The sequence below is a fragment of the Strix uralensis genome, chromosome 3 (assembly GCF_047716275.1).
Source record: "Strix uralensis isolate ZFMK-TIS-50842 chromosome 3, bStrUra1, whole genome shotgun sequence".
In the NCBI taxonomy this organism is placed as follows: Eukaryota; Metazoa; Chordata; class Aves; order Strigiformes; family Strigidae; genus Strix; species Strix uralensis.
The window spans coordinates 92668039-92691452 of record NC_133974.1 but is presented as its reverse complement, the minus strand read 5'-3'; the positions used below and the strand labels follow the sequence as shown (position 1 = coordinate 92691452).

General features: G+C 35.4%; 1 protein-coding gene across 7 annotated transcripts in view; it reads right to left on the bottom strand.

Moving 5' to 3' along the window:
• BIRC6 (baculoviral IAP repeat containing 6) overlaps positions 1-23414 on the bottom strand; it is a 186514-nt gene that overhangs the window by 64234 nt on the left and 98866 nt on the right. For all 7 annotated transcript variants that reach the window (XM_074863360.1, XM_074863354.1, XM_074863359.1 and 4 more), the window contains 11 exons: positions 21970-22170; positions 21054-21333; positions 18579-18835; positions 17273-17381; positions 16564-16785; positions 12796-13576; positions 11730-11873; positions 9839-9968; positions 6986-7117; positions 4490-4657; positions 2392-2565 (listed from right to left, as the gene is read on the bottom strand). In XM_074863360.1, coding sequence (XP_074719461.1) covers positions 2392-2565; positions 4490-4657; positions 6986-7117; positions 9839-9968; positions 11730-11873; positions 12796-13576; positions 16564-16785; positions 17273-17381; positions 18579-18835; positions 21054-21333; positions 21970-22170 — 2598 coding nt within the window. The remainder of the gene's footprint in view (positions 1-2391; positions 2566-4489; positions 4658-6985; positions 7118-9838; positions 9969-11729; positions 11874-12795; positions 13577-16563; positions 16786-17272; positions 17382-18578; positions 18836-21053; positions 21334-21969; positions 22171-23414) is intronic.

Sequence of the window (23414 nt, the reverse complement as noted above, 5' to 3'; positions counted from 1 at the left end):
TCTCGCAGCTACCAAAATGAACTTTTTAAAGTTTTAACCATAGATACTTTATCTTTTAAAACATTTTCTTCTCTAATTTGAAAGGGAATAGGAAACAGCAGGTGTTTCTCCATCCCAATTCTCAACTTTTAAATGTGCAAGAAGCACCAGGTGACAAGGACATCACGCATATGCTGGGGGAGGAGCAATATGATAAAAGTATTGAATTTAACAAGCTCAAATCAGGAATATGTAGGAATATGTACGTCAATGCACCCTAATTCAATGTGATGGACTATGAGAAATAGAAAAGGTCACATACACTTTGAAAGCAGGATAATCCTTGTACAAAAGAGCCCAAATATAACACTTCCAGTACATACAGCTTTGATGTCTACTGTTCTTAAGAATACAGGCAGAAACCACCTCTGTGGAAGTTTTCCCTATCACCAGAGATAATCAGTGAGGATATCTGCAAACATGTTGGTCTCAGCAAGGGACCACCTTCTGTCAGACATGTGGAGGATTCTACCACACTAGACTGAACATGATTGACAATTTGATTGCTTGTGATGACACGAATTGATCAGGAAAATTTTAAAATAAAGATTTTGAAGGAAGACTCACCCCTCCATTTTACACTGTTAAAAGCTGTAAGCCTTCCCAAAGAAGGAAAACAAGAAAACAGACACACACAGATACTCACAATGTACAGAAAAATCACTAAGACTAGATGCTTCTCTGCAAAAGACACTTGAAAAATATGTTATCAGTGAGTACGGGTATCAACAGATCTCTTATTATGAGTGCAAATATAATGCTATTCCTTTCACATCTTAAATATTGTTGCAAGGAGTTACATTTAAGTATGCTTCTCCAGTACTTGCTTTAGTTAACCTTCTTATAACCCAAATTTAAACCATTTCACCTCCATGAATGTCTGCAAGTTTTCAGTGAAGTCATGCACTTCAGCTGTGGAAAACTGCTGATCTCAAACAAAGGCAATGAAGCACACAGAACAAAATGTAAATAAATGACACTTTTCTGCAAGTATAGTACTAGTAAATGCAGCACTAGAGACATCATGTGAAGCTATAAAATCTATCCAGCAGAGATGGTGTCAAAAAAAGTCTACTTCAAGTAGCAAGTAAGGAAATATTCACGTGTAAGAACGATTTCTATGGATATTAAAAACTAGTAATGAAAAAGCAGTAGCACTAACCTTCTTAACTGATGAGTAGTGAGTGTGAAACATCTGAATGTAACTAATATTTTGCTGTACAGCACCACAAAGTCAAATTTTCAGCAGTGTTAGTCTCAAGTTTTTAAAAAAAGCTTAGTAACTTAATAAACGTTCAGAGGATCTTCACGTTTTCACATGCAACTCTACTACTAAACTGAAACTCCTCTAATGATTTTAAGTTTTACTCAAATAGAAAAATATTTATTGTAGGTTTAGAATTTAAATAGACAACAAAACAAAACAAAAATATTATTTGAAAGGCCACTCAATATTGTGAGAGATCTGTATATCCAGACATTACATGAAGTCCTGAAATATTCAGCTCAGATCAGATAACAAGAAAATAGATTTTTTTTTCAACTTTTCTTTCTGTTTCTTATCTTTTCAAGAAAGAGACTGATTACCAAGTGAACATTTTTAAAAGAAGCCCTGCCTTAAAACAGCCAAATGATTAACTCTGTAATTCCATGCTGTGTCAGCAGGCTGGTGATCAGCAGATCACCTTAGCTTAATTTCAAGGTCCCATTCCTTTAAGTCCTTCCCTAAAGGAATGATATACAAATATTTCAAACCAGATTCCTGAGATACAGCACCTCCCTTCCCCAGCACTATGTGTAAGTAGATAGCAAGCAATTAGAAAAAACATTATCAAGAAACTGACCGTATTAGAAAATGTTAAAGATAATGTTTTTAAAAGCTACGTTACAAGACCTGCTTAGATGGGCTTGAGAAAAATTCCCATTTTCAAAGAAGCATTTAAAGGACCCAAGTTGCTGCAATAAAAAATGTCATAGGCTTCCATAACTTACATGGTTTCAAACAGCTCCTGCATTACTTAATCTGCCCTGGTTATCAGCACAAACACTTACTACAGAGAACTGGTATACATGTCAAGAAATAAAATACACTGTTATCTATACAATCATATAACCATATCATATACAACATTACAATGAAGAAAGAAAAGTGAAACCAGAACAACAATATTGTGTATCTTGAATTTGTTCTTTATCAGGAAGTTTAGCACTTGTCTTGTAGAGAATGGCTGAGGAACATCATCCAAGAACATACAGAAAACTGCTGTTTCTTACCAAGAAAATCAAAACCAATTTGTCCAAAAAGACCATGCAGATTAAAAAGGAAGATACCAAAGAAGTAAGAACACTCACCTTTTTCTGTGTGAAGACGTTTAAATGAGTCTGTTTTCGATAAGCTTGGATCTGAGATGACTTTGGAACCAAGCTTAACTGTCAAATCTATTGATCGGTATCCCTGAGGGAGTTTACGGTCATACAGCAGAGTCAGAAGCTGGGCAAGTGTCATTTCAGCTGGTAATGGTTGGCCTAAACAACAATGGCAGAGTCAGAGAGGAAAATGATGATTGTTATTTTAACATAAGCATCCAGGTGCTGTTCATCACTTGTACCACAGATGCCAGGTAGACTAAATGTTATTTGGCTCTAAACCAAGGCCTTAATTTTACCATTTGTTCTCCTGGGAAAAGGGGCCCCCTCTGTTTGGAACCAACTATCAAATAACTATGCCAACACTCCCTAAGGCAGCTCTGTGCTGAGAGCCCAAGCACTTGGCATATTTAACAAATGGCTAAGGCTGTAATTTGATGTGCATTTTAAGCAGGTACTGCCTGTCCCCTGGTATTAAACCCCACCTCTGAATCACCCTTGAATTGTGGTGGCATAAAGATGGGTGACCATAAGGTAAAATGGCTGAGAAAAGTGGAAAACAAAGAAACCTACAATTCTTTTCCAGTCCTATTAGTCCCAAGCATAGCTCACTGCTCTTGTGTCGAGACACAACTCAACAAGAAAAAATTAATGGCGCTGCCAGGAATACTTTTCTCAGCAGCAACACAGACTTGAAATGCACATGTAATACAGCCCAAACTGATTACTCAAATCAAGATTTTGGCCACTCTGTTGTTTACGAAGAATATGTTCTTCCCCGAAATTACAAGTTACTCTCAAGGCAGAACAATTTTTCCTGATAACGAGTAGGCTTATATTTGAAGTGAAATGTTTTCAAGTTGGACCATATAATACAATTAGCATGCCCATTTCATCTTGACTGTACTTAAGTAGCACAAGTTCCAGGAGTGTTTTTAGTAGCAACCTGTTTCTTCAGTGGAAGATGGTGTCTTAAGCAATGAAAATTAAAAATGTCTTGACATTGTGCAAGTGAGTAAGCTTTCTGCCCTGTTTTTCATCACTGATTCTGCTTTTCATGGCTTCTTTTTTGTAACAACTGGCTGTTGCGCAAGACGTGATCAACCAGATCACAAATCCAGAATGGTCTATATTACCATTAGTAGACAGTCAACCTGTACCAGCTAGATACTGAAAACAGGTACTGAGTTTTGATCTCCTCTTCAAAATAGCAGCATTAACTGTATCAATTTCAGGTATTTTAATCCAAGTATGATTCCTCTAATAATTGCCAGCAGATAGCCTCAAAGCCAGTAATTCTATAGTAAGTTCCAGATTTAGTTTTTTACTGGGTGAAAATGACTTTGATCAGAAGTTTACCACTTAATTCCACTAGCTGGTTCCTTGTTTTTATACTATGAAACAGATAAGAAACTCTTTTGCATAATGTTAAAGTGTTTCACCCATGTTCCTGTCCTTTATCCCTGATCTAAGACTCAGAATTCCAGTCACACCACTCACTACAGGAGAGAGCTCTCTCTCTATGCCCCATCTACAACATTGCCATGAGCTTTGTCCAGATAGCTGATAAAATATGAGCACATATCTGCTACACAGAAAATATGAACAACAGCTTAAAACGTGCTGCTTTTGAAAACACAAGTATTATGGAATTCATGAATACTCCTGAACTGACAAATCAACCTTCCAGAAAGCAATGCAAATTGGCTGCCCACTCAGAACATGAAATAACAGGGCACAAATACCAGTTCTGTTCTGCCTTGCAGGTGAAAGAAAATGTGAGTCACCTTACAAATCCATCCCCCTCTTATTTCTGAGTGAAAGTAGAAATGTTTTTGAGATTTTGTTTGGGAACAAGGAACTACATTTCAAGGAAGATCAGCATAATTGTTAATTTTGCCAAGCTACTGTGATGTTATAATGCTCCACTTCCAGTTGAAAGACGTTACCAACCCAGAAGGGTTCTATACGTCAAGATACTCAATAGAAAGATGCCCATTAGCATTACATCTACTTTCTGATGACCTATCTGTCACTGAAAAAGATCATAAGTTTGAAGTTTAAAACGAGTTACTAAAGGTACCTGGTAGAAGTTTATGGTATAGATGAAAGACTGGAACACTAATGGTCTTGCTGGAAGATTCTCCTCCTGAGGAAGAGGTACCTACTTTATCCGCCATCACTCTTCCTCGCCTTGACGGTGGACGTGGAGGGGTGGATGAAACAGCTCTTTTTGACTGAGATTTCAAACCTAGTACAGAAGTAAAAAGTTCAGTCATTCTAATATTTAGTAACTTCAGTTAGCCAAGATGCAATGCACTCAATACCTTCAATGACAGCAAAAAAGTTGAATTTTTCAGCACTGACTAATTAAACATCTGAATAGCACTGACGTATAAAATATATTCGGATTATAAACCTGGTATTTTTACAGTTACAAGGCTACACATCCTCCTGAGTCCCAAATGTAAACCAAACCGTATTAGATCATATCATCCATAAAAAATGCAAAAGCTATTCTGATTCTGCTCTTAACCTTAGTTAAAGAGCCTGTCTAGCAATGAGCCCTACAGTAAAAGTTTTTTAGGTTGCTTTCTCAATTGAAAGCAAGAAAGGCAAAAATTTCTAAATTGACAGACATTTCAGCACAGACTACAGATAACAACTACTTGTCTGGCCTATGAAAGTGATGTCAACTGCAGTACTGTCAGTACCACATGTGATGAAAGGTGTCTTTAAACATGCTTGCAAAGTTGCCTATGTCAAAACATTTAAAGTAGGCACTATATGAAAATGAAAAGGCAGAATAAGTACATAAAAGCTCACTAAACTTATATAGCAAGACTTCCATATTTTGGGACAGCTTAAATAGACTTAAGGTATAGTGAAATTATACTACTATCATGTACCCTTCTTTGCACATGACAGAGCATGTAAAAAAGCCAGCAGGTCAAGATACAAAGACACATACAACTACTGCCTTATAATTAGCCAAGAGCAGCTGCAAAACTAACACCCCCCACACCTGAAATGCAATAATACACTCTGGTTTCAGCTGATCAGTAGGAACATCTAAATATGCAACACATTCTCCAATAATCACAGTATACTAAACTAGCTTGTCTCAGGAAGATCAGGCTCCAAATATCATCTCTACTCTCTATTAATTTCACTGATATGAAACAAGTTAAACAGTGGCTGCATGAGGCTCTGAGGACAGTAGAAAAAACCCCAGAATATATGAAAAGATAAAGGCAAAAGAAGAAAAGACTTCACAAACAGGTAGTAAAAACAAATGCAAATTAAATAAGTTTACTTTTAAACTGTTTTATTTAACTGGAAAAAATACAAACAAAAGGAAGGAAGAACTTATGTCTGCTCCTTTCAAGTAGGGAATTGGCTGTATCAGGCAGTGTGATCAGAGATGCAACTGGTATAGGGCATAGCATAGTCAGCCATGTCTCATCTTCAAGCTTGGTATATTATTTTTTTTCTTCCTATATTCTTCATTCATGTTTTAACCCTTCATTTGGACCTATTGATATTTTAGGTGCTACCAAAACATGTTTACCCTCTTTTAAGTGGCACCTACTGCAAATATCTTTCAGATAAAGATGCTGTAATTAAAGCTTTAAATATATACCAAGATCCCTGAAACTGCTGCCACATTCAACACTTGAGTTTAGAGTTATATCTACATCTAAAAACCTGAAATAAAAAGCTTAAGAAATATTAGTGCCAGAAGTCAAAAGAAATTGGCATCTCTTCGTCATGCTTCATGAAGTGTAAATGAAATTCAGGTATCTCAATGAAAGCAGAAAGCTAGATAGGAAAAGAGTAGTTTGAGGTTCATTAATCTCTCTCACATGCACACCAGAACTTCAAACCAAAAGACTAATGTTCTCTACAGCCATCATCAGAACTGTAATCTTCTTTCATCACTGCAAAATTACTATGTTCAATCTATCACTTCCATACTAGTTTTGGAGGAAAAGGGTTTACATGAATGATTTCAGAAGGATCTTCACATTAGTTTTTAGAAGGTGAATGCTTTGGAAGAAAATCCTGTATTTGTGGTTTCCAAGTGGAATAACATGGTTTTATGCTTACATCTCCATCTGACAGTTTTTAGCTGAATACCACCAGTTGTTATGCAAAGTATATGGATCCTTTTATTTTGAAAGCATATTGCAGGAGTAGAGGTCATTAAACTCTGATGCACCAGCCACTGCAAAAAGGTAGAGGTAGTAATACCCACACCGAAGTAATAGTACACAAATACTAATATATTGCCATGTAATTCAAGCTCCAGGTGTGATTCTACAAAATCCTGCTAGATGCACTAGCAACAACATCCACAATGTATCACCGACACACACATTTAGGTACAAATATGTCAAAGTAAGCTCTACCAGAAACCAACCTTTGCTGCCTAACAGCCAGTTAGATTAACTGGGCACTACAGGTTTTCTAACCATCATCAGCAATAAAAAGAACTGTTGGTAGGTATTTCCCACCCTGCCCATACTTTTAACCCAAGAAAGATCCATTTTTCAAAAGGTGGAAGAAAAAGACATACCAGAAGCAACGACGACACTATAATTGTCCTGAAATCCATTTTCTGCTTTAACTTTTTCTTTCTCTTCATAGTTCTTCTTTTCTTTATCTTCCTTCTGTTCATTAATCAGTTTAGCTGTAATACTGGGTGTATCTATAAAGGGGGAAAAATAACAAGGAGGGGAAAGAAAGGCAATTCAAGATATCGAGTTGATTTTATTACAGTTTCTATGCTGTTAACAAGGCTATTCTCAACTATTTTAGTGACTTAGAGTTCCATCCCAGGCAGAAAGAGTCTTTTAAATATCTATGAATTAAGGTATTATGGTAATTCTGGTCTTCTCTTCCTGTAAAAATCTGTTGTGTGACAACTGTACTACTCAGGTGATACCCAGATTTGGTGTTCAGTTTTTCTGATCAGCCAGCAACAGCAACTCAAGACTAAGGTGAATAAAATACCAAACAACTGGTATGCATCCTTAGATGATCCTATCTGCGGTGATATTGCACATTTTCTTCCTATGGTGAAGGGATGTGAGCAGCAGATATAGCAACGATTTTAGTCTCCCCTCCCTCCATTTTTTTTTTTTAAAGGCTGGGAGAAAAATTATGACATGCAGGTGCTGCTTGTGATTTATTTTTGCAAAAAGTAAGATATAATCTATTTGAGACATTAACAGTGTAGTTAAGAAAAAAAGAAGTTAACCCAAGGGACAGACTCTGACATAGGATCTTCACGACTTCCTATTGCTGCAGTGATGGCAGTCTTTTCTTCCTTTCTGCTCCCAATCCATTCTTTCTCTCTCCTCCTCACCGCAAACACACAGTGTACTCCTCATATATTCAAGTCTTCTTTACTATGTCCTAACCATGGACTTCATGGAATGATATACAAGTGCCATAAAGCTTTTAATACCATCAGAGAACTCACATTAGATGAGGTATGGAAACAGGAGAACCTGAACCTTTACAGAATTAAATCTTCCAATTTAAAATGACAGTTAAGTTGAGGAATAACAATTCTGTAACAAAACCCAAAAGTTATGGTGCCCTACAAAGTCGGCATTTGATCAATTTCAATTACGGATGTTACAGTATATCACATCATCACATTCCCCTCCCCAGTCCCTATTAGCACTGGCTATCAAGTTGACTGTAATACACCACTAAGGCAGCTATGCGGTACAGTTTATGTCACTACTCAACAACAGATCTCTACCTCACATGCAGTGACTATCCCACCCATTACACTAATTCTGACCATAAATTGCACAAAGATAAAAAGACCTTAGTCACATTCTATACATGACTGTATCTGGACAGTAAGTGAAGACAGAATTCTATCAGAAATAGTAAACCATTCCCTGGTAAATAAGCTTCAAGCATTTTTCTAGGATTTACTGTTTTTAAATTAATATCCCAAAGCACACCTTGTTCTGTCTCATATTCTGCCAAATACCATTATAGTACTTCTATCACCTTGTTAGGTAACATATTTCATGCCCTAATGAATTTGTTAATAATTTTAATGTAAAGATTTTCAGTAGATATAAAAAAGCAATAGTTCCTCTGAACTCCACGAAGATCTGCTTCAGAAATTAAAAGTTGATCTACACCGAGTTCCAAAAAATTACAGATATATTTACATATAAAAACACACATACTTAGATGAGCATGTAACTAAGCACACACACTTCAGTGCACATCTGCAATATGACAAAATCATAATTGCTGTGATGATCTTTGACTTTTCTTTGCTATAACTGAGAAATACATCTTAAGAGTAAAGAGGAAGTGCTACCCTTTTTTTTTTACTTTTTTTTTTTTTTTTTTAAATTAGACATGCTTAAAACAGATTTTTGATGTAAAATGACCTAATAAATTTTACTCTATTTCCTGCCTGAGGAGAATCACCTTGTATCTTGCCTGGTTTTATCTAGAGAGCTCTGGCACAGACATGATACCTTTAGTATGAATTCTACTCTTTAACTACATTTAAAAAAAGATCACTAAACCTAATATTTAACATATAGTTCTATTTTCTATTCTATTAAATAAACACTAGAGTTCAAGGTGGGATTCATTTTAAGATTAAGACATCTACCATTCAGGTGTCAAAATTCATATATGGTCTGTGGAGGCCTGATCAACAGTACCCTACAGAGGGGTTCATCTCTCCATGTGTATTCAGGTAGTATAACTGAAAGTACTGAACTTAAAAAACAAACAAATTTATGCCTTAATATTATCCTCTCATTGTAGATAATTATAAAATTAATCTCTAAAAGTAAATTATGGTTTTCAATCTCCATTTAGTAAGCAAACTCAAACATTTATATAATAGGCAAATGTAAATCCACAGAAAGTAGATGAAGTCTTCATTAGTATCCTTTTCAAGGCAACGTGATTTCATCTCCATCTTGAGAAAAAATTTTAAGTTCCAGGATATTTAACTGACATAATGTGGTAATATTTAAGTGGCTGGATGAAAGACAGGGTCTTTAAAGACTGATATTTGCAGTATCATTTGTATGGTCTTGCAAATATTCCATGAGACATTTGAGAACACATTAATACTAAAAAGCAACCAAAAAACCCCCAACCAACCAAGAAGGGAACAAAAATCCCACCTTCCCCACCACAGTTTTAAAGAAGAAAAAAATAGTATTTGACCAGTAAAAGTGCATTTCACATGCAACATATAAGGCATATGCAAAATCTTACAACTTAAACCACTGTTTTATATTCAGCAATAACTGATGAACACTGCAAATATGCATGTTAAACAGACTTGGTTTATGCAGGTTTTTTGGTTTTGGGGCTTTTTTTAAACTGTATCTTAAAAAAAATAAAACATGAACTATTGCAAACTTGCCTGACACACGATCAAGAACCTCTGCTAGAGTTGTTGAGACAGGCAAGTGAAGAGTACGAAATTTGTGTCCAGCTCCATACATTGGATGTTGAATTACATGACTAGTAGCATTAATTCTACCTTTGTACAGCTGAAAGGAAAAAAGTCAACATTCAACATCACTTTAATGTTCAGAAATAAGTTAAAACACTAAGTCCTTATAATAAAAAAGAAAACTGACATATCCTTCAACTTTGGAGGTATACAGTAAAAATGCATCAATTAGGACTAGTTTAATTTTTTAACTCAAAAGAATTTCCTTAGAAAGCCTAGAATATTTTTAGGATCAGAAACAGTATGATATCATATTTGTTTTAAAAAACCCAATTATTTTACATAGCTGTATATGAGAGAAAAATTGAGTGTCTGAGACTTGCAATTATTTATGAAATTAAAACTTAATTCTGAAATTAAACTAGGAAAATCACAATATACTTGGAGTAGAGAAAGATGTCATTCATTTCTCTATTGCTCTGACTTTGGGATAAAGTTTATTCTAGACTTAGTGTCTACTTTTTGCTATCATGATGGATAGCTGCGTTACTAGTAGTTAAAGCATTTCAAATATTTTGTCATAACATATTTTAGCCTGAACTCTGTTCGCATTTTGTATCATTCTTTTCTTGCAATACCTTTTTACAGACTTTTCTGCAATGTGAGTGCCACTTATCCCCTTCCTCCTATCATCAGGAGAACTTTTACTAATATTCACATACAGGACCAATTTACTGTTGTGCAATATTCTATAAAAAAAATTAATCCTTCATGACGATCAGAATTCAGCTTCTAAAATACAGGTTTGGTAAGAACTAAAGAGATAAAAATGGAGATCTAATCTTTGAAAGGTTATGTTGTTGGATATACCAGAAGTATATGCTGCATATCTACACTATTTTTAGGGTTTCTTTTTGGATGTTAGAGGAGGAATCGTAAGAACAGAGAGACTGTTTTCTAGTGATTTTAATAGAAGAAACTGAATTATCTCACAACTTCTTTTCAAGATACTTTTTCTGCTTTTACATATCTAATAACAGTCTGTAAAAATCTGTTGCATGTAAACCAAATTACATTACCAATGGCTATAGTAACAATTGATCTCAGCCAGGTTAAAAAGAAATATTTAAATGTTTGTGCTAAAACTGTATTTGTTCCTCCAATCTGATCCAGTTTCCCTGGATATATCTCATGTAGTACTTTAGTTCTGAGATGTAGTAAGAACAATAGAAACCAAAGCAGAAAAATTTTCTTCCTTGTATAGGAGTACCAGATCTTTTAATAATTTGTTTTTCCTGTATTTCTTTATTCACAGCCTTTAATTGAGAGCATAGCACTTGAGTCATTAATTATAATTCTGTGTTCTGGTGAAGCATGTGGAAGTATAAAAGCATATATCTGCTTTATAAATTAATGCAAGTGTTTGTCACTCAAGAATTTATTTGTGGTGTTTTGGCTAATGCTGAAGGATCTCTGCCAGTTTTGAAGCATCAGAACTGTGACTGTTTCTTAACGAAGCTGATAATGAAGAACTGCTGGAAGAACTGGAACTTGTATCTATATTTGCTGCTAGTGTGTAAGGATACTATTAAAAAGTCTTTTATAAGATAGATTTCAGTTGTCAATTCTTTCAGAAGCAGTCTATTTTCAATAAGATGGCTTTGTCTTACAACAGTGCCTTAAATTTTCTTTTAAAATGCGGAGTTACAATTTACCAACACATTCCTTTCCAAAATTCTGTGATGTGTACAGTAGGAAAACCTGTCATCTGACATTTTCAAAGTTGAATATACCCAGATTTTTTTTTTTAAGGCTAAATTTATTCCATGTTCACCATATGAATATCAAAAATTCTTACTGGACACGGGGACTGAAGAAACAAAGTCACTTTCTCATCCTCTAGCATCAGCTGCAAAAAAAGCCTCCTAATAAATCCTGAAATATTTCCAGAGGTTGGGAGGTTCCCACGCTGAGGAGAGGACTGGAACAATTCACAGAGAACCTGGGAATGCAAAATGACATCAGATTTAAAATATTTTTACATTTAGGTCTCTACAATATACTCTATGCAGGCATAATAGGCATTGCCTAAGATCTACCTTCTAGTTATCATTCAAACCAGATCAGAAATGAGCACCACTGAAGAAAATACCAGGAGCAAATAAGGTTTTTTTATAAAAAAGTTCAAAACACTGACTAGAGCATCAAATTTTAAATACATAGGCTACGCAAAATGATAAAAAACTGAAGATAAATTATTGGGAAATAGAGCTTTCAAATTCCTAAAACAAAAATTTCCCACAGCATAATGCAGTATTACGACCCACCATTAACAGAGAACTGTACTGAATTTTTTACCGAAGTCTACTTGCTCCCAGGGCATTGTCAGTCTTACTGTTGAAAAATCTTTTTTAAATAATACTTTTACTCAACTAGGTCTGCAAGGATAACAAATGTAAGGAAAATAGCTGAATGACAAAAGAAAAGCCATATTCAGTGATAGCCTGTATTTCCCTGGTCACAGATGGCGCAGGGTATGTGGTTGCACAAGCAAATTTACCAGGAAATCTCCTTAAGTTACTAATATAACAGATGTGTATGAAGCTTGATTTTCAAATTCCATTTCAGAAGAGTTTAGACCTATCCAATTAAATATAGTATTTTGGATTTTGTCTAAAGTTTACTCCTCTAAACCAAGAGGAATACAAATCTATACATAGGACTAGATGGCCACGTGAAAACATTTTTATGCTTTCAAAGTCTAACTAACAAGCTAACAACTTTTACACAAAACTTTTCCAGTCAATGACAGCTTACAAAAACCCGTTATTTTAAAGAAAGCTAAAAAAGATAAAAAGCTTTGAAAGTTGGCTGTAGTTATTAATAAAGAAATTGAAAGTTTATTTTTTCTTTTCCTCTCTCACCTGTGCCATAAGTCTCTGGTTATTCGGATGGCAAGAGATGCACTGCAAGAAGAAAGCAACTGTTGCATTTTCAATTGCTGTCCGTTGCTGAGTGGTCAACCCTGTTGTTACAGTTGAAGAAAGCAAGCTAGATCTTGCAGTGGTCTGTTGTGCTGTCACACTGTGTCCTCCAGAAGTAGCACCAGAATGGCACAACAGAAATAAAAGTGCTGTCCACAATGGATTGACTTCAGAGCCACCCAACCAATCCTTCATCATGTGGCTGTTGCCAACTTCTGTCAAAAACCTGAGAACAGGAGCAACCAGGTCTGCCGTGATAGGCATTTTATTAAAGTGCTGTGGAACATGATGCCTCCTGAGCCTGTCCTGGGTGATATCCATTGATTGTGCAGTGCAGTCAGAGCTAGAAGTATGGTTTAAGCAAAAACTAGCAAGACTTCTTACAAGCAATGAAGGCAAACCTGAGTCCAGTAATTGCTTGATAGCTTCAGGAGACTGAGATGAGGCAGCAAGAGTAGCCAGGTGAGACTCTGTAAGTGCAAGAGGGGCTTGTGCGTTTTTAGAGTCATCTGTTAAAGATGAACTAAGGTCCTGCTTTTTGCTGTCATCAGTCATGGACAGTCTGTGTTGACACTGCATTGGAGGAGGAGTGATACCCATCCATCCCATGAGTAAGGAAAAATAATTTGGGTGGATGTGGCACATTGAGCAAAGCAAACTATCAACAGCTTTCTTCAAAACCATGTTGCAGGGAAGAGACATGGACCAGTTAAACAGTGACCTGTAGAAGACAGAAAATTGTGTCAACACATAGTTTGCCAGTCATACTCCCTTTTCTTCACTGGTTCATAAGACATCTTTCCATATTTATGATTACCTATTGTAGAAGCTGTTGTAAAACACACTGCTAAGCCTGAAAGCCTCTTTTGGACCACAAAATCAGAAGGACATTTATTACCCAAAAGGCATTCCTCAACTGTAGGTTTAAATTTCTTTCATCATACTGCATTTAAAATAGATATAAGCCAACTTTTCTGGCATGCTGCACATGAAAGACAGCATTTCAGCCTTTTGATAGTTGTCACATAATTTATGCATTTTTGAGCCAACTGCAACTTCTTCACGCTTTCAACTCTCCAAGCTGCAGCTACTAGTATCACATACACTCATTTACATAAAGGTCTCTTAATCCTTTGTAAGAACTGAAAGTATTTTAACATGTTTCCAAAAATTTTTAAAATTTGCTCTGTAAGAGTTCTACTTAAAGATGTTGCAAAAAAATGAAAACAGCAACAATCTTGCTGGTTGAATGTTGTCCTCACTATCCTTACCCAACCTGAACTTAGGATACAAGTTCATAACAGAATTATTCTTCAGAGATACTAAAATCCCACCTATTTTTGAACTTACTTCCATCCAAATACTATCTGCTTGAATGCTAATCCAAGGCAAAAGCTTGAATGCAAAAGCTAATTCACCTTAAATTTCAGAAGTGGTATTCGTACAATAGTGAAATCATCGTTTCTTCATATGGACTTGTTCAGAGTAGGTGAAGTATTATTAAAAAAAACCGCACAGTTGCACTCACAGTACATTCACACCATACCTAAGTTACATTATCTTAACCTTTACAGATAAAGGTGAACACACTCTTTGTGCCACTTCAATGTTAGGTCTTTAAATAAGTTTGGATGTATCATCATATATCACACTTGAAGACAAGGATTGTTTTTCCCTCTTGTGGATGGAAGTGTTATTCTATGTTTAGTCTAAGGGACTCTACGAGTCTAGAACAACATGGGTCTAACCAAAAGTTATCACCAGTCTAGTGAATGGTTGATTAAAAACCCTGTCCAAAATAAAGCATCTCAGCGACCAAATGACCCATAACTTTGGGAAGATAGTCACAATTTCCCAAAGTCCACATATCATAAAGGTACACTTAAACTCTTCTCCAACCATATATTCACACAATCCTTCCACCAAAATTTTCTGGGTAAATTAATGCTCTATGAAAAATAAGATTCTTTTCCAAATAGATATTAAAAAAATAACTAAGAAATAAATTAGTATCCATTGGCCAAAGCAGAAATATTGAAATGGAAAATGGGAATGATGGGAACATATATCCAAGAAAAAAGTGAAATATCACATGAAGGAGAAATCAGGAGTTATAGCTAGAATCATTGAAAATATTTCAAAATTTAAAATATCAAAGAGGATGAAGAATGCACATGAGAAGTTATTTTTATTAGAAGAATTATTTACCCACAGAAGTCTGACAAGAATTCTTCTATATTTATTAAAAATGTATTTTACGATTTTCTCCAGGTGTTGGCTGATACTAATTGGTTTTATTTGGCAGGAGGTAGAGGAAAAGGGCTATATTGCAACATGCATACTCAAACTAGGTATAATAGTTTTATTGTTTTCCTTCATTTTGTCCCGTGATGAAAACAACATACAAAAAAATTCCTCCAAAACACAGGAATTCAGTTGTGAAACCCACTTCTATATTAGTATAAATCTAAATGGGCTATCCATTTCAGGAAGTCTATTTTTATCAGAGTTCTTCCTTTTCAAATGTTAAAACTCTTAAAATGTATCCTGAAAATGTATTTCTGTTAAAATATATGGCTGAAAGGACTAACTGACCTGCAATTTAAAATCCTTAAATTGACTCCCAAAATGAACAAGCTCATTTTGAATTAACAATTCTTTATATGACAGTATCACTGAAGTGTCTTTGGAAAAGGTCTAGCTTGCTGTCATGTATCTAAAGACAATCATGCTGCGCATACACAAGAGCTTGTACCAGTACCCGTAAATTGGGCATTTCCCAGTGTTTGAATGGTTGACTATGCCTAAAGGAGAGAGTAAGGTAGTAGAAAGATAGGAATGTTTCCTAAGGGCAACACGAAAGTTATGTGCTATAAAAGTTTCTTTCATTAACTGGAATTGTATCCAATGGTACAAATGAAAGACACTTTACTAAATATAGGAATTTACTAAATACAGGAATTTAATAGCTGTATTTCTATAATTCACATGAAACAAAGCTATGTGGCTTCTCTTTTTTCTTTTGTTTAAACAGAAGAGATGGTTAGGCAACATAAATTAGGAATGTTAGCTCATATATTTTCAATCTGGAGTCACTAAAAGCATACATTTGGTGGTTAGAGTGAACTCTTCCAGAATCCAGTAACATCCAGCAAATTCATAGTTCAAGATTTTGTGCTTTGTTTCTTTTGAATGAAACTGGCTGGAACAGAAGTGGTGACTCCACCGAACCAATCCCCTCATCCCCTAGCTCTTAGCTATCAGTTAGAGATTGGATAACATGAATAATTAAATAATGCTTATATAACAGGATCCTAATAAAGATCATGATTTATAGGTACTGTGAAAAATTACCACAGACACTCAATTTCAACAAGAACAGCTCAGTTTTCATTAAAAAAAACACAAACAAAAACACGCAACAGTTTACCTTTCACATATGTGCAAGTATATACATGGATTTGCTGTTTTGTTTTGGATTTTTGTTTTTAAACTCAATTATACCTTGAGTATGTGATGTGCCCTTTTGTGTTTAGAGCTACAAAACTACCTGTTTAGATATCTTTAAGTATTCACTCTATCAATTAGCATCACGGATGACAATTTCCACTACTACTTCACAATGTATGCACTTCAAGTCATATCATTTCAGTAAACAAAATAATTCAGTTATAATAAGTACATGATGCAAAATTTTGCTTTACTTACTCAAAGAGCTCTCTGTCCAACAATGCTGGTAAATCATATTCAACAAGCAATTCATAGCTATGCCACAAAATTGCTGCTACGCAATGCAAATGGGAAGGAGATGGCATCAAAAGACCATACTCTCTTGTTGAGCTATTTGGACAAATGTAGCTCACCCAGCCACTTTTTTTCATAGCTGCAACTCTTGCGGAATCGCTGACCCATTTCAGCAATGCTTGAATTCTGGAAGGCAAGATGATGTAGTACATTATAAAGGGTCAAAGAAACACTCAAAACCAAATTACTTTGCTGTCTTTTGTAATCGGATTTATATATTTATCTCTTCCTTTGAAGCAAAGTTCAAGAGTGAGCTCAAACTCTGTTTTCTCAAGGCTTAGATCACTAACAGGGAAAAAATTAATTAAAACCACTTATCTTGGACAGCCAAATGTAAGCTTTCTTTCTACAGAGAAAGAAAACATAGCAGGTGTCTGAGTATTTGAGAGAAAAGTCAGCTGAACAACAGAAGTTTAATCACATTTATAAAAGCAAAAAAAGAGGGACAGCATTCTCTTCAAAGGATGCAAAGAGCTAGGATGGATTTCTGCACTGTCGGGCTATCTCATAACAATCAGATTTCAAAAAGTCTTGTTTTGTGCAGTAATATCAAGCCACTATTTAGCAGATTATTTTTGTATACGATTCCACATAACAAACCAAATAACATTACCTATCTTTTGTTCCAGGGTCTTGAGTTGTTCCAAGCTGATAAAGAATGTCTATTGTGGAGTCAGAAGAGAGACCGTTTAATCTTCCAAACAGCAAAGGGCTATTCAGATCTTGTCGCATTCAAGAAAAAAACAAAAACAAAGGGGAGGGGAAATAATAGAAGTACTTACACGTGTATTTTTTAAAAGTACTAATGAAATTGTTATAGAATTGCAATATTAACACTGAATTAAGTATTGCCATTAACATAAGGATGCAATTCTTATACACACCACTATGTCAGAGCTCTGCATTTTGTATGTTTAGTGTTCAGCCTTACTATGAAAGGAAACATCATTGCAACATTCATCAGATACAGGATTTAAAAGGTTAACTAGTAGGATTTTCTTCAACATATTCCAAAAAGACTTAATTAACTCCAATAGAGCTGTCAAACTGCATGCTTCACAGAAATGAACATTTATTTCAAAATGTAAGCTTATTTAACTCCAATTTCCATCAATGGAACTAAGGCTGAAGATTTCCTCAGATTATTTCCTATTCATCTTCTCCTCACTGTGTTCATTTCCTGCCTTGTAGGTAACTCCTCTCTTATCTAACAGCACTCCAGCAAAAGACAGTAGGCTAGACTGAAACATTAACTCATGGCAAAATAAGTCATGGAAGCCATTTTGAAAAGTCTTTTCTATTAGTATTAGCAACAGGAAAAATATGAATTCAGTTTTGTTTCATTTAAAAGGCACAAACCAGCAAAGCAAACTGGTATGGAATAATAAATACAAAAACCCCAGTGCATTAACAAAAGAGTTACTGCAAAATTTCACTGTGGGACATAGATTAGCTGTTCAAACATCTTGATTATGTACCTACACTTGTAAATGTTTTCAATGCGTAGTGCTGTTCAGAATTTATACTGTCCTACAGACTATTATTGCCCAAATACTGCTGCATTTGTTTTCCTTAAAACTACTCATGGATGCTCTTTACTTTGAAACATCTGGACATAGTATCTATAGTAATACGCACTTACAATATACTGCATGTCCTACTCTTGTGTCTTGAGAATATGCACCTAATTATCTGTTCTACACAAAAATAACAAAAAGCAACCCTGGTTGCACCGCTTTACTGCTGTAGAACTACCCATATACAAAGACTGTGATACTGCGAAGCATAACAAAGCACAATGGCAAGTTCTGGTAACCCAGATTCAGAATCAGAAAGTAACATGCGAATATACTATATTTGTACATTTTATACCAGCAATGTTTTTAAGCAACAACTGTAAAGAAAAACATTGCACTCACCTGCAGGATCGCTCCCTGATGCTGAGCAGTTTCTTAGAAGAATGTCAATCAATTTTAGACCTATTCTGGTGGACTGAAGTCCGATTTTTACAAGCACGGCCTCAATGTTTGGAGAATGCATACCACAGTACGGTGACATTAGTAAAGCAGCACATGTCTGCAACAGATTAGCAGTGGGTGCTGCAGCACTAGCCATCATTCCTTCTAAATCACTTATGTGAGTGAGACAGTGGTGTAATAATCTTAACCATCCAATACTGAAAAGGAAAACATAAAAATGAGCTAATGCATCATTTTCTTATTATTTTGTTTTTCATCTATAACATAACTACCTGTATTAGATTCTAGGACAAGTACTGCAGAAAACTGCTGTGACATGATTGGACATCATCTGAGAAAAGCAAATTAAAATGACTGAATTTAAGACCACAGTGTAATATTCATTAGTAATGCTGTTGTTATCATTGGTTTAAGGTTGCAAGAAAGGCAGGGTTTGTGGGTAAGAAGAGTTAAGAGCCTGCAAGTTTTATTACTAAAGTTTCTCAAGATTTCTGGATTCACATACATATGTCTTCCAACAGGGCCAACCTATTTGGGCGAAGGTGGAGGAGAAGGTGTTTATACAGGGGGAGGGCAGCAGGGAGCATGTGGGGTTCTTTTGGTTTTGGGGTGGGGTTTTTTGTGTTTTGTTGGTGTGTGTTTGTTTGACATTAAAAGGAGCTTGTCAAAACATAAATGTGAAACAGCACACTGCCTCACTTAGGCACCACTGGATTTATTCATATTTAAGGTCAAGATTCTGTCATAGTGATTGGCAATAAAATTATACACCTGCACAGCTTCCCTGTCATTACAAACTTTTACAGTCATACACATCTACAATAAATTAGTGAACTTTGGTTAGATTTAAAAAGCACCCAGATAAAGTGCAGAAATTAAAAATTTTAGCCACCTCATTTCTCCATGTCTCTCTCATTCTTTAACGATAGCGTTCCATATTCCTTTCAATAACAAATGTTGAAAAGTAAACCTATTTTAATTGAATCAATTTGGAAACATATTAACTAGACTATTATTTATAAAAATATACTACAATGCTGTTTAAACTAGTATTATGAATGAGATGGCAATCTAAATTGCATGTGAAATAAATGGCATCATTTCACTGACAGGTTCTAACAGGTTAACTTGTTTTCACAGCTAACCTTATCTCCTATAGTTTGAAAAAAGACAAACTTGCATATTAGACCTTAAATGAAGTTTACGATTTTATTTTAGGAATAATTTACTCTTAAATATTTATCATTTTAGGAAAGACCGAGTTTTGTGTTATGTCTAAAACAAAATTATATCCAAATGTACTGAATATATCTATTATATTACTACCATTATTTATTGAGATACTTACAAAACTAAGCTGCAAGTCACAGTAAAACGTTTCAAGACATGAAGAATGTACACTCACCTTCTTTCTTTAGATACTTATTATTTTTGTGCAACTTTAAGTTAACCTTTTCTGAAGTACAAATACAGCAATAGTATAATTTGGCTATAAAAATTTGTTTCACTGCTATTCAAGATCAAAGACCAATTTCAGTTACACAGCTTTTATCAAATATACACTGGATAGTACTCACGTTCTCTCAAAATTTTTCCCAGCAGAAGAAGAAAGGTTTTTAAAATCTTCCCATGCTCTCTTTTCAAATTTATAAACATTAAGGTTCAAAGATTAAACCTTTCAAATTAATGAATTTTTACAATTTAGTAAGCTAAATTTCAGAACTAGGAAATCTTAAAAGTTCACCCATTAAATAAAATTCAAAGCTGGAAAACTTTAACACTTTTTTTAAAAAATCCTTAAGGGTTTATTTATTTTTGTTTAAAAAACGAGTAAGAAAGTCAAGATGCCACCTAACCAAATAAAAGCTTTAGAAAACTTGCTGATATGCCAGAATCATAACAACATTCAGTTCTTATTTCTCAAATGCCTGCAAACAGCAATATTAGACATGACTTCCACAAAACATCTCACTGCTTTATTTCTATTCCTGCTCCAATACTTATGTAATTCCATTGACTTCAGTAGGGATAAGAAATATGTTGCTATTTCAGGTTTTTTTGACAACTGCCTACCCATTAAAACCACAGAATGCAACTCTAAATGCTTTCCTGTGCTTTGCATTCTTTCACCATTGCAGAGATGAAACATCCCCTTTTACAGATGCACATTAAGCATGTTACCAAAGAAGTGAAAAGCAGTGCTTATATTTCCCTTCTGGAAAAAAAAAAAAAAAAAAGGCGGCAAGTTTTCTAAGATATTTGAAACAGATTCTGTAAACATTAAAATTCAACTACAAAAAACAGGTAGTCGTGAATACAGTTTGCTACTGAAACATCAGACTCACAGGCAAAAAAAAAATCCCACTCCATGGACTGGCACAAACATGCCTCTGTCCATTGATACTAGAAGCTTACCTTGTTTTAGAGACCTGATCCTCAGAGGGAAGGAACGGATTATTGACGGTTGCAGACGAGGTGTTTCCAAAGGCTGTGAGGCCTAACAGTTTGATCTGAGAGAGGCCTAGTGTACTGGCATCCCGAGGACGATGGAGACGAAGGCAGACAGCTGAGGCAACTTCAGCTTTTACAAGCTGGATTTTTATGTAGGTGAGACCGCTTGTGATAACTGGAGTTGACAAAGGTAACATATTGACGCCATCTGCGCTTATTTCAACAGACACTGATGAAGGGCAAGCTACAGAGTAAGATAATAAGGTTTAATACTATTTAAAAATCTGTACTGGTTTGAATTTTAAGTATTAAACACGTATCCCTGTTAAAGATACAGAACAAGATGAGTGAAGTGATCTTAGGCAAACACTACTCCAGCTGCAGTTCTGTAGTATTTGACCTGTGCAATGGTATACGTTAAAATGCATAAACTGTATATACCATCTATCAAAGTGCTTATTTCAAAGACTTGAGATGAAGAAAAATTCTGCCAGTGTAAAGGCCATATTTCACTAGCAGGGCTACCACAGTAAGAGCTGAAAAATCTCATGCTTTATTCCAACTACCATAACAAAACTATTTTGCCTGAAGACCCCTGACCAATATCACATTCTCACTAGGGAGAGTTTTGAGAAGTTTGACAAGGTTTTTTAGCATATTTAACACTAATGCCACAAGACATGTACTAAGCTAGGAGAAATCAAGCAGAGGCAGGGCCTTCCATTCTCAAGGAAAGCAGAATTAGCAAGCTTTTCAACTTATTTTACAGGTACTCTTCAAACCTGTAAGCTTTAGTTCCTCTGATTATACTCTTTGTATCGTTTCTAAATCCTACCCTTCAAATTTTCAAACCGGCATCCATGTCAGTGAATCTACTTACTTGCCAGAGAGGCCAGGTGAGGCTGGATGTGGATCTCCTTGAGCAGCACGGCCGCGGGAAGGTGAATCGTGAGGTCACACCAAGCTTCCTCAGGTAAAAATATATATGACCATGCAGCAGACCGAGCTCGTCTGTGCGGAGGAGTAGCCTGCAACAGCACTTCAGCAGGCTGGGCAGTGGGACTGCTTGAGGTGATTGAACCTTCAAAACCAGCACAATTTACATTGATTATTAATGTTTATTAATAAAACCCAGATTAATTTACAATCTGAACTGTGGAAAATACTTTTTATTCCTATGTCACCTGTTTTGGTTTATTGATAACATCCCACATGTAATAATGACAACTGCTGAGATATTTTTCTTTTACTCAGACTGTTTTACATAGGCTGTTTGCACATCCACATGCATATGCATGTGCTTGAAAATTTGCTAGGGGACACTTGCTACCAAAATCCTAAACTTCCTATCAAGAGTTCATTACAAAAACAAACCAATCAAAAAGGTGCAGGTTGAACATCACGCTTAGAACTTGAACTCAGTTAATTCATAGTTAATATAATGAAGGCTTTAAAGGTTTAAATATTACAATGATAACATAAATGACTTTATAATCAAAGTCTGCAAACCTTCTTTAAAAAGGGTTGTTTCACATTAAAACTTTTTTCTAAAAAAGATACTAGAATCAAAAAAATCTCGACCACAGCAGCTGCTTATTTTTCTTAGCATGAGTTAAGAATGAAGTAGGAAGATACAGGTTATGTCTTTTTTAGCAAGTAGTATGGCACAACAAGACTAGACTTGCGCTGTTCAAACTACAGGTACTTGCAGCATTTTACTTTAAAGTAACTCTAGCCTGGCCCCATGACTGAATACTTAGTAGCAGCTGGAGGTGAATTCCTGGACACATTTTGATAGACTTTCACCCCAAATTAATGGAGTTAGTCTCTCAAAGAACACTACATGATGGGAATCAGTGTAGTTAGTGAGAACACGCAGAAGGTTAATTTCAACAACACACTCCTGACTGAAAGTAAGATATTAAGATAGATGCACTCATAGCAGAACACCAAGAACCGCAGCACTTTGCAAGTTGGGAGATAAGGCATGGAAGAACTCACCACCATATATGCTTAGGATTTTTACTACTTAAAGTAATCAAGTACCAACATTTGCAGGATGCTTAAATTTACCGTTTAGGAATTTGTGAAGAGCAAGGTACAGGATTTCTAACAGACCTGAATTCTGCCAAATAAACCTCTTTTTTTTTTTTCCCATTATTTTTGACACTCTTAAATTTCAATGACAGAACTGAATGGATTTCTCTCTTGTCCGACAACTTTTCCAGAAATTTTAAAAATAATCCTTTCTTTTTTCCCTCTTGACAGTAAGACACACTGTATGAATACATTCATGGGCTATGGTAGGCTACTGGGCATCAACAG